The sequence below is a fragment of the Rhipicephalus sanguineus genome, chromosome 2 (genome assembly GCF_013339695.2).
Source record: "Rhipicephalus sanguineus isolate Rsan-2018 chromosome 2, BIME_Rsan_1.4, whole genome shotgun sequence".
Classification (NCBI taxonomy): Eukaryota; Metazoa; Arthropoda; class Arachnida; order Ixodida; family Ixodidae; genus Rhipicephalus; species Rhipicephalus sanguineus.
Window position 1 is genome coordinate 214,566,782 of NC_051177.1, and position 12,665 is coordinate 214,579,446.

Here is a 12,665-nt window from a genome sequence, read left to right on the forward strand (position 1 = left end):
AGAGCCCGAGAGTGGCTTGGGTTCTGCGCATGCGCCCTGGCGGCTCGCAAGATCCTTGGTTCCCAAGCGTTTTGGGGCCGCAATACTCAAGCTCTATATTGTCGACACTTGCAGCGCGTTGCTCAAGCACAAACACGTAACAACTGCGACAGCTGTTAGTTGACGCTTGCCCTATGCATGCCTGTGCTTTCTTTTCGGGCGTCCTTCTTTGTGCTTCAGCGGCGCGCTGCAAGTATCGAGCTGCTTCTCGTTCTTCGTGTCACACTATAATTTCTTGCTATCGCATTCATTGCTTCGCCCTTGCGGCATAACTGTGGCTTTTTCATTTTTAGTGGACCGGTCAGCAGTCGCGCTTGCCCAACTTCAATGCACATACCCTCTATACTTTGCGAACACCCTCCACGGTGGTCTAGTGGTTATGGTACTCGAGTGCTGCCCGCAGGTTGCGGGATCGAATCCCGGCCGCGGCGGCTGCATTTTCGATTGAGGCGAAAATGCTTGAGGCCCATGTACTTCGATTTCGGTGCAGGTTAAAGAACACCAGATGGCGAAAATTTCCGGAGCCCTCTCTTACGGCGTCGCTCATAATCAAACGGTGATTTTGGGATCTTAAACCCCACCAATTTTTATTATTATTATTAGGCTTTGCGAACGACAACGCTGACAACAATGCAGCTTTCACCTTGGCATTAAACAGCTCCACTGCTAAAATTGAAAAGCCGATGCTCTGCGTCAGACTACCCTGCTCAGTCACGTAGCGCGCGCGGCATGCAGCGACGAATCCGACGAGAAGTAACCACTATTGGCCACTACGGCGAGGCAATGCCGTCAGCTAAGCTATTCTGCGAATAGGCGTTTGCAGAAGCAGTTAAAGCAGTTCATTTGAAGGATGTGAAGAAATGACGCCGTTAAGTTGCATAATACCCACTTTCGCACTCTGTTTCGCAGGTGAAATTATCTTTATATTGAGCACTAAGACGGACTGTTCAACAATGATTTATAGTCACCTTGTTAGTGCTCTTAAATAAAGCAGTGATTGTGCCTCGACTGACCATGGCCTACGCCTACGTCGACTTCCCCAGCCGGTCATTATTTCAAACAAACGTGAACCTCTGTCATGGTTCCTGAACACTTGCTCCGCCACTATGTATTTTTTTCTGAAACCTCTTCTCGTCAACAATTATTACCCCTGAGTTTTTTCAAGATGAAAAAAATTAATTTGGCCTCAAAGGTGAAGAAATGAGTCCGATAGCATCAAATTGCTTCGCCACGGTGGTCTAGCGGTTATGGCGCTCGAGTGCTAACCCCAAAGGTCGCGGGCTTGAATTCCGGCCGTGGCGGCTGCATTTTCGATTGGAGGCGAAAATGTTTGAGGCCCGTGTACTTAGATTTAGGCGCACGTTAAAGAACCCCAGGTGGTCGAAATTTCCGGAGCCCTCCACTACGGCGTCTCTCACACAATCATCGTGGTTTTGGGACGTTAAACCCCAGATAATATTATGATTATTATAATATAGCATCAAATTGGAATGTCACACGAAGAACACCAAGCAGTTCGAAACTTGCAGCGCGCTGCTCAAGCACAAAGGATGCAGGAAAAAACGCACACGAGACAGTCGCGCACTAACTACCACAGATGTTACTTTATGTTTGAGCGGCGCGCTTCAAATGCCGATTATGCACAACAAACTAGCCCCTACCATAGCCCCTAACATTAGCTCCGGCAACGCGCCGTTGATTGGACATTGAGCGTCGGCTAAGGTGGATGGCCATCACGCGGAATGTTAGAGTTACCAGACAGATCAGACCACGGCGGGGCTAGAAACGCGAAGGAAAACGGGGCGCGCGGGAAACACGGTGTCACAGCCAGGCGAGCGTCGCAGAGCTATTTTTAGTATGGGCGGATGCTATGAGTGAGACTTGGGCTGTGGCCGCCACCCCACGCCGTGTTGAGGTGTTCACAAAATTAAACTTCTGCTCTGGGAAACGTGCAGAGTGGGACGGCCGTAGCAACGGCGCGTTCCCAAAGCTAATCTCGGAAAGCACGTGCCTACTTTGGCACTTCTAGCTAGCAGCTAACTTCCTTCGCAAACGCGGCCACTGCAGCCAGCGAAGTGACGTTCCTGTGGTCTATAGCTTCACGCAAACGATGCGGTGGAAGCACAAGACGTACAAACCTCCCCCCTTAATCTGTGAGCAAAGTGAAGAATTTTTTTTTATTTTGCCACTCTGGACGAACTTCCTCTGACAGCAAAAGATATAGAAGATGATACAACGCGCGACAAGCTACTAACAGTAGTGCGTGACATGTTTGGCACGGCTCGCCGAAAGCTGTCGCTCAAGAATTGCAACCATTCTGAGTGCGACGTTTCGAACTTTCTGTTGAAGCTGGCTGTGTTGTTTGGACGAGCAGGGCAGTCATTCCAAAGTACTAGCAGAGAGTTTTCATATATCTGCTGCACGAACAGCACATCGGAATCACAAAGATGAAAATGGTTGCAAGGTCAATGGTTTGGTGGCGAGGAATTCTTTATGTGCCATAGGAAACTGTGCAGAAATGCAGTGTGTGTCAAAGCGTACAAAACGCAGCACAGCTAGCACCTTTGACTGAGGAGGAGCAAGGCAGCTCGTTGTGCTCGAAGCGCTGGGCACACACACAATCGGTGACCTTTGACTGAGGAGGAGAAGTTGAGGAAAGGAAAAGGCGCAACTTCTGCAACCCTAATTGAGAGCACGGCTCAGCGCCTGCAAGGGAAAGGGGGAAGGAGAGATAAAGTTGAGAAGAGGGAGGAGAAGGAGAGGAGGAATGCTGTCCATGACCGAGGACGCGGCGGGTGGCTACTATAGCCGGTTGGCCAGTCCAGTGTCCTCAAGGAAGCCAAGAACCGCCTTGAAAACCTGGGTGTGGTGCTGTGCGGGGAATAGGAGGTCCCTCTGTGTAGCCGCGGGAATGCCCTGGCGACCGAGTGCGGCGAGCAAGGCAGCTCGTTGTGCTCGAAGCGCTGGGCACACACACAATCGGTGAGCAATGGTTTCGCCTTTGACTCCATGTAAATTTTGCGAACACCGATGGGAAAGGGTACACCTTGCATTCGCCGAGAAAGAGTTAACGCGCGAGCACGGGAAACCACGCGCTGCAGGTCGAAGTACATGTAAGAGGCGCGCTCACATCCGAACTCCGATTCAGAGAACACTGAGAAAACGCCCCAAATAACATGTCGCTGTGATGAGAGAAGTGCGCGAGTGTCGTGTATGATTTTGACGTGACAAAGCCGACAATAACAGAGCAAACGGTTTGGTGTGACAAGGCAAGTGCTGTGACAAGACTTTCGTGAAGAGGAAGATGACAATGGGGTGCGACACGAGGCTTCCAGAGGAAAATCACCAAGAGCTGATGGCCTAACTGAAGGTGAGAGCGACAGGCGTGCTCGTGGAGTGTCAGGGAGTGAAGAGGGCGGTGTTCGATTGAGCTGGAGGAGCATGGGAGACTGATTGCCAGAATCACGGTCTGGTGTAGTCCCCAGTGCCTGGCAGAGCTCAAGGGTTGGTATGGCCTGCTTCGCTTCGCCTGCAGCTTCGACGGTAATCAATCGAGCCAGCAGGAAGCTACCGCAACCCCCAGTTCACACTACCGGGCGTAGGCCCGAGCGTTGCCTCCCAGACGAGAGCCGCGCGATTAAGCCCACGACGTCACGTGGCCTCCGGCCTCATCTACTTCCGGGACGACCGCAGCTACCAGCAACGCAATCAGTTGTAGTCCCGAGCCTTATTGTCGTTCTATGTCATTGCATTGGAGCAGAAGACTCCTCGTTATTTCGGCGCCAATTGTCTTCGTCACCTGCGAACTCCGTCGCGGCATCCACTCAAATGGTACCCCGTTCATCGCCGAACTGTTGCGATGACTGCGTTTTCGGTTTTCGTATTCACACTGTCTGACTGTCTGACTCACGCTCAGACTAACCTTGTTTGTGTGTTGTGTTTAGGTTTTCATACGTTGTGAAGTGTCGGGTTCCTGAATAGCGTCCTTTATTGCGCGTCCTAAGTCCGTTGAGTTGTCGACATTAGGTAAAAAACAGAAAACAGTCTCGCCAGTTTCTTGAAAAAATTACCCTTATGACTGCAACCTATGTTCTCTCAATTGTTACGCAGAATAATCCCATCACAGCCACAAAACCTCTCAAAGCCGAAGTTAATAGCGCTGTATTCAGCACGGTTATGATCAAATATACGTTTATCTGTTAAATCACGCTTGTATGAAGCAATCGACGTCTTGAGAATAAGTACCGCATGATCACTAAGGCCCTCCCAACAGGAAATAGTACTAATACTGTCAGGCTCTGGCGCAAATGTGAGGTCGAGCGTGTTCTATTCACGAGTAGGCTGTGCCCATGCGGCGCTGTGGAAAACACCGTCACCAGCGCCCTCATCGCAGCCCTAGCGCTAACTGGGTAGTGCAAAGAGAGCCATCCGCAAACGAATGTACATGGCCCACAATAGACATTCGACTCTCATTTGTGTCGAGGCACGGTTTCCTGAAAATCAAGGACCTGGGCAGCTTGTTCCGCCAAACCACTCTTCAGAAATGTAGGAACCTCATCAAGCCGCACTGCGGATACAATGCAAAAGAAGTTTCACTTATTTCGGTGCGCAAGTGCACGCGAACATCGCAACGACATCGAGTTCGAAGCAAGTCCTCCGACGTCCCTTTTGTAGCGCTTAAATGCCCCCTTTGTGGGTGTATGTATAATTCCAAAGCGATGAAGTACATAACGATCAATTTAGCTGGCTATGTATCTTAAGAACAGTGGTACAAAGCTCGCTTTGTCAGGAACAAATGACTACCCACCACGGTGGTCTAGTGGTTATGGCACGCGACTGCTGATCCGCAGGTCCCAGGATCGAATCCCGGCCGCGGCGCTCACATTTTCGATACAGGCGAAAATGCTTGAGACCCGTGTGCCTAGATTTATGTGCATGTTAGAGAAACCGAGGTGGTCTAAATTTCCGGAGTCCTCCACTACGGCGTCTTTCATAATCATATTGTTACGGAGAGGAAGTGAAGGAAAACGAGGGGCTGAAGAGCCTGACTGGCGCGCGAGTGTGGTGGTCAGCCATATTGACTCTTTTACCAACCCTTCTCTGTAAATACATATTTTATACACTCAAACAACCCCGTATCATATTGGTGGACGTGCTGGGTACTACAGCAGGCAACGGCAGCTCCGCAGCGGACGTCACATCACCCTCCCAACCATGGCTAACGTTGAGCCTTCCGCATCGACGTCGCTGTCTCCATCAACGTCGCCATCACCACCACTCGTTTTCATACCTCCTAAGGATCCCGGTACATTATGTGGGACCGATGGCGTCGACGTTGAATACTGGTTGGCCATGTTTGAACTCGTGGGTGTACCGAACAAATGGGATCCCACACTTCAGCTGGCCAATGTGTTATTTTACTTGAGGGGCACTGCAAAGGTGTGGTACGAGAACAACGAAGAAGAACTCAGTAGCTGGGACCAATGCAAACGAAAGTTGCAAGAGGTATTTGGCAAACCCGCCGGCCGTAAGATCGCCGCCAAAAAGGAATTGGCCTGCCGTGCCCAATCGTCCACGGAATCGTACCTCTCATATATTGAGGACGTGCTGGCTATCTGCCGAAAGGCCGACACTGACATGACGGAAGGTGAGAAGGTCGGGCATGTACTGAAGGGGATCGCCGACGACGCATTCAAACTCCTGATGTGCAAGGGCTGTTCCACCGTGGATGCGATCATCAAAGAGCGTCGTCAGTTCGAGAAAGCAAAAAGCCGCCGCATTCTGCAACCGTTCGCCAGACTTCCAAACACCGCTGCCACGTCGTCGTGTGAAGAGCAGTAGACACCGCACCATCCTTCACCGCCGGAAGACGTGACACGAATTGGTCGTCGTGAACCGGAAGCGATGGCGCCCTCAGCATTCTATTCGCGCAGCACCGATGCCACCCCTGTTACCGTTCAGCTCGTTCAAGCCATCGTTCTTCAGGAGCTGGAAAATATCGGGGTGCATTCTGTGTGTTCTGTCGCCACGCCCAGAGTCAGCGAACGCCCTTCGGCCACGTCCTCCTCAAACCGACGATTCGCTCCACGTTCTCATAAGCCGGCTGAATGGCGAATTGCAGATGACCGCCCAATAGGTTTCACCTGCCACCACGTTGGACATATTGCTCGTTACTGCCGCAACACATTGTCCTCGACATCTCGTGCACCGACCAATATGACCCGTTTCGACGGTAATGCCCACCATTTTTCACCCGCTCCTGAGTGAGTCCAATGCCGCTGACAATGCCGCTCGTAACACTTGGTACAGCCGCTCGCCTTCGCCACGTGGACACCGATCTCGTTCGCCGCAAACACGTCGCCCATCGTCTCGTTCGCCGCAGCCACAACGCCTATCGTCCCCCGTGGCTTTCGGCCGCACCATTTCGGAAAACTAAGAAATGCAGCCCCCGGAGGTGGTGCTGCATTGACTACGGCAGCAAATCCTCTCTCTGTACCCACTAGACGAAGTGTGATTGACGTTAAAGTAGACGGCGTACCTCTTCAAGCACTTGTCGACACTGAGACGAACATATCCGTAATGAGTTCAAGCCTACGCACACGTTTAAAGAAAGTCCTCACACCAGCAGCTGCACAAGTGCTCTGTGTGGCCGATGGCGGCACGCCGATGGTTGTTGGTATGTGTACTGTCCGCTTAAGTACAGTCGATCAACCTACTTCATTCATCTTCGCCGTGATTGACCACTGCCCTTATTACGTTATCCTTCGACTGGACTTTTTATCGGATCATTCTGCTCTCATCGATTGCGCTACCGGCGGCCTTCAGCTAGAACTGCCTCAGCTCGTCGCTGCTCCCAACACTACCCCGCCGCGACTGTGCTGTCTTCGAGATGTGCGTCTATCACCTCAGGCAGCCACCTACGTCGTTTTGACCGCACAGCCGCAGGTTCCCGACGGTGAATATCTCATCGATCCCCTCCTTGACGTTCTTTTGAGCCGGACGTTACCGTTCCGCATACCCTCGTGACTGTCACCGACAACGGTACCTCGCTACCACTTCGAAATTTCAGCTTGTGTCCTCAAGTACTTCCCCGTGGCATGTTCTTGGCCAACATATCTGATGCTGACGAATTTGAAATTGCAACTCTCACCGCCGAGACTGATTTACTTCCGTCTACTGCGACTAACAGCTCCTCTTTGCCGGATGATTTCTCGAAGTTGATTGCACTTGACCTCAACCCTGCGCAGGCCAATGACATCCGTCGCCTTCTTGCATCGCACAGTGACATTTTTTATTTTGACGACAGACCTCTAGGGCAAACGTCCGTCGTTCAGCACCGTATAAACACCGGTGATGCGAGTCCTATTCGTTTGCGCCCCTATCGTGCCTCCCACACTGAGCGCAGAGTTATCCAAGCGGAAGTCGAAAAAATGATCAGCACAGGTGTCATCGAACCATCCAACAGTCCTTGGGCCTCCCCTGTCGTCCTTGTCAAGAAAAAAGATGGTAGCCGGCGCTTCTGCGTTGACTATCGCCACTTAAACAAGATCACACGAAAAGACGTATACTTGCTACCACGCATCGATGACGCGTTGGACTGTCTGCACGGAGCTACATACTTCTCGTGTATTGATCTTCGGTCCGGCTACTGGCAGATTTCTGTCGATGCAATGGACCGCGAGAAGACTGCCTTCATAACACCTGATGGTTTATACCAGTTCAAGCTCATGCCCTTTGGCCTATGCAATGCTCCTGCGACATTCGAACGGATGATGGACTCTCTATTGCGAGGTTACAAGTGGTCTACTTGTCTTTGTTACCTTGACGATGTGATTGCTTTTCTTCCACCTTCTACAGCCACCTCACGCGTCTCGCTGCAATTCTCGCAGTCTTCAGAACAGCCGGGCTTCAACTGAATTCCAAGAAATGTCAGTTTGGCCGACGTCAGATTACCGTGCTGGGCCATCTTGTAAACGTTGACGGTGTCCAACCAGATCCTGAAAATATCCGCGCCGTTCGCAGCTTTCCTGTGCCCCGCTCTACTTCTGACGTGCGGAGCTTCATCGGCCTATGCTCTTACTTTCTTCGTTTTGTGGAAAACTTCGCCGACGTTGCTAGGCCACTAACAGATATGCTGAAGAAGGACACCGCATTTTCATGGGGCCCTGAGCAGGCTCAAGCGTTCACTGCTCTCATCGGCTTCTTGACTACTCCCTCCATACTTGCCCACTTTGATCCATCTGCTCCAACAGAAGTCCGCACCGACGCCAGCGGGCACGGTATCGAAGCAGTTCTCGCTCAACGGCAGCACGGTCGACAGTGCGTCATAGCTTACGCCAGTCGCCTGCTCTCTTGCCCCGAGAGAAATTATTCCATAACCGAAAGAGAGTGCTTGGCTTTAGTTGGGGCTGTCGCCAACTTCCGCCCATACCTATTTGGCCGCATGTTCTCCGTCGTTACGGGCCACCACGCTCTCTGCTAGCTCACTTCTCTGAAGGACCCGACCGGACGTCTTGCTCGCTGGGCTTTGTGACTCCAGGAATTTTCGTTTACAGTCACGTACAAGTCTGGACGTTTGCACAAGGATGCAGACTGTCTGTCTCGTCATCCGGTGGATCCTCCTGGCCCTGCTGCGCATGATCCGCATAGCTGCGTAATGGCGTTTACTGACGTGAGCGATATGCGCACCGAACAACGTCGCGATGAGTCATTGCGCACCATCATCGACGCCGTCCAGTCTGGCAGCACCGACGCCACATTCCGTATGTTCGTGCTGTGTAACGGCATCCTCTACCGCCGCAACGTCAGCGTTGAAGGCCCTGAGCTCCTGCTTGTCGTTCCTCGCCATCTACGGCCCGTCATACTTGAACAACTTCACGACGCACCGACGGCGGGACATCTCGGAGTTTCGTGCACATACGACCGCGTGCGACGTCGGTTCTTCTGGCCTGGACTATACCACTCGTGCGTCGTTATGTTGCTACTTCCGACCTATGCAAACGCCGGAAAAGGCCTCCTCTGCCGCCTGCTGGATTTCTTCAACCAATTGAAGTTCCTTCTGAACCATTCCATCGCGTCGGCCTTGACCTGCTTGGCCCTTTTCCGAAGACGACTTTGGGAAATAAGTGGATCGCGGTCGCTACAGATTATGCGACACGTTACGCCATGACGAAGGCCATGCCAACTAGTTGCGCCACTGACGTCGCGGATTTTCTTCTTCACGACGTCATCCTCCTCCACGGTGCACCCCGACAGCTGCTGACGGACCGCGGCCGCTCTTTCTTGTCCAGAGTTGTCGACGACCTCCTTCGATCTCGTGCCACAGAGCACAAGCTGTCTACCGCCTACCATCCACAAACTAATGGCCTCACTGAACGTCTTAACCGCACACTCACAGAGATGCTTTCAATGTACGTCTCTCAAGATCATCGCGACAGGGACGCCACGTTGGCCTATGTGACTTTTGCGTATAATTCCCCTCGACATGACACCACGGGATTTTCACCTTTTTATCTTTTGTATGGTCGCCACCCCATATTGCCGTTTGACACCGTCTTGCCCTCCGCGCCATGTGCTACCATGTACGCTCACTACGCCATTGACCGTGCTCACATGGCTCGTCAAGTCACCCGATCTCGTCTCGCCACATCGCAAGATATGCAAAAAGCCCGCTATGACCACCGACATCGTAATACGAAGTTTGCCCCACGAAGGTCGCGGGATTGAATCCCGGCCGCGGCGGCTGCATTTTCGGTGGAGGCGAAAATGTTTGAGGCCCGTGTGCTTAGATTTAGGTGCACGTTAAAGAACCCCAGGTGGTAAAAATTTGCGGAGTCCTCCACTACGGCGTCTCTCATAATCATATCGTGGTTTTGGGACGTTAAACCTCAACGAGTATTATTAAGGAACGAGTGGCTGCGACGATTTTCACCTTTTCACTTGCCTTCTCCCTTCATCTCTGGCTCACTGTGCGTTGCTCTGTTCTATTACGTATCCTTGAATGTTCTGGCGGCGGTTCTCTTCCCATTGTTTATACTGCAACTGGGGATACATGTGTGTCCACTTTCCCGGGGTACAACCAAAGAAAACACCGTGGCCTCCGAGATTAGCTCCGGCAATCGCAGATGCCACGGGCAAAACAAACACGAAGGTGATAACGACCACCATTTTGCAACTTACTTATATGATGCTCGTGTTAGCATTTACTCGTTAAAACCCGAACTTTGAGCTAACAAAACGTACGTGCGCGATGCTGTGTGGAGACGACCAATTGAGATTATGGGAGGTCGCGGTGTGCGTCATGTTCATCACGCGTCTTAGTTTGCCTCTAGTTGCGATCCAGGGAGAGAAGTGGTTTTCGCACAATCTATTCGCGTTGACAGCACAGCACCTATAGAATATTATGCGAGCCGTCTTCTTATGCCTGCCAAGATAGTGCGCGCGTCAGCGATCGCGACCGCGCCCTTATAATGAACGTTAGCAGTTTCTGCTCGAGCGGCACAGCCCCCCCCCCCTTACTGCTATGCTCCTTCAAGACGGGAGGGGTGTTTCCTCTCTGCTTGGGCAGCAATCGACGGCAAGCCTCGCACGCGGGTGATGTTATCGCGTCACTATTACCCGCTGGTAGAACACACGATGCGTGGGAGGATGTTACGAATTTTGAAAGCGAGTTTTAGTGCTGTGCGCGTAGTGTCCGCAATGCCGTTGCGCACGTAAGAACGCCACGATTCGCATACAGCGCATGCACAGTACCACGCATGCGCTGCATGCGGAACGTGACGCACGAGACTACGCATTACTAGGACTCGTTAAAAACACTGCTGCATGTATTTTTGATGAGTAATGTAAACCTGTGGCTGCAACTGAATTTGCTGTCGCACCTTGAGGCCAAGAGGAACGCCAAAGAAACCCCACGCGATGTCGCGGATGCTGATGCGCCCGAGGAAGTGGTTGGTGAGCCACATCTGGCAGCAAGGGTGCGAAAGGAACTTGCGGTTGCTCGCTTCGGCGGCTATGTCCACAGCAGTCTTGTACTTCCAATCGGCCGTCTGCACGCTCAGTATGTCGTAGGCCCGGCATCGAGACTCCAAGTAGCATAGGTTGAGCACGCCGGAAGCCATAGCTGCGAACTGCCTGCAAAAGTGCCAAACGAGTTAACAACCTTTGCGTGTCATCCTTCATCACTCACCTCGAACAGTGGCCGCCTAAATATTTTCGGTCTCTATGGTCGATCAGTTCATTCTACTAAATAAAAATCGCAAAGAAAAAAGGTACTTCAATAGTTTGGAAAGGAGCGATAGAACTTAGGGATGGCAAAATCGATGAACGATTAATCGATTAATCGAAAGTCCGCAATTAATCGATTAATCGTCATCGATTTCCGCCTGTCGATTAATCGAATTAATCGATTAAAACTATTCGATTAATTGAATACGGCACCCGCTTCTCCCGCCCCCAGCCTCACCCCTTGGCCGGAGCGCATGACTGCGAGGCGCACTATCCTGAGACGCAGATGCCGTGCACATAGCCTCTCTTTCACTGCTTTCACTGCAGCGCATATTTCTGCGCTAGCAAAACGAGCCTGGAGCTGGTGGCGGCCATATCCCATAGAGAAAGATATGAACTCGCCCTGATCTCCGTTGCGTACGGCGTCCAACTCCAAGCACTCCCCAATGCTTCAAGCCGCGGCAGGTGGCGGCACCACCCCATTGAGGCTAAAGTCTTAATCGAGGCAGAAATGAACTTGCCCGCTTCTCTACGGCTCACAGTTTGCTGCTGCTAGTGCCTTCACCTCCTCGCCCTTAAGCTGCTTGAGCCAGGTTGAGCATCGCCTGAGTATACGCGGGGCTGGCGTTGCTTGCGTGTTATTACACATCGGTGGCTACACTGCTATCTTTGCGATGTCATAATGCCGGGCAATCGGAAGAGGAGCACAGTGTGGTCGTTGTTCGCTGAAGATGAGAAAACGAAGGCTGCAAGGTGTAATAAATGTGGCAAGCACTTCTGGAAGCCAGCACTTGAAGCACGGAAGTTGCTGCCAATGACATCAGTAGCGTAGCGGCAGAAGAGGGTGTCCAGGTTAAACTTTTCGCAGACGCAGGCCACAATTACCAAGCTAGACGACCAACTCAAAGTTCAGAATTGTTTGAAAATTTAGATAATTGGTGTAGGAAATGGAAAATGTCAATAAATTAGTCTAAATCTACATATACACATCATGAGCAAAAGGAGAACAATCCACTCCTTTTCGTACAGCATTGGTGGACACGGGTTGGTGAATGCGCACCAGTTCAAGTATCTTAGGGTAACAATTACGTGAAAATTGTCATGGAATGAACATATATATAACGTCTGCACAACAGCCTATCAAAAGTTATACATGTTGAGGAAAAACTAGAACATGCATCGCGTGACGTAGAACATATGCATGCATCACCTTCATTAGGACGACACTAGAATAGTGAGCCGTTGTTTGGAGTGCCCATCAAGTGACCCTTAAGAAGAAGCTGGAAAGAATACAGAGGCTGGCGGCGCGTTTTATTTGTTCAACGTACCGAAGGAAGGAATCGGTCACGCTGATGTTGCAGAAATGCAAATTAGATCATCTTGAGCTACGGAGAAAAAAA

General features: G+C 51.4%; 1 protein-coding gene across 1 annotated transcript in view; it reads right to left on the reverse strand.

The window, feature by feature from the left end:
- Positions 1-12,665, reverse strand: part of LOC119382222 (transient receptor potential cation channel subfamily M member-like 2) — a 307,967-nt gene that overhangs the window by 243,269 nt on the left and 52,033 nt on the right. The window contains exon 9 of the mRNA XM_037649936.2: positions 10,920-11,172. Coding sequence (XP_037505864.1) covers positions 10,920-11,172 — 253 coding nt within the window. The remainder of the gene's footprint in view (positions 1-10,919; positions 11,173-12,665) is intronic.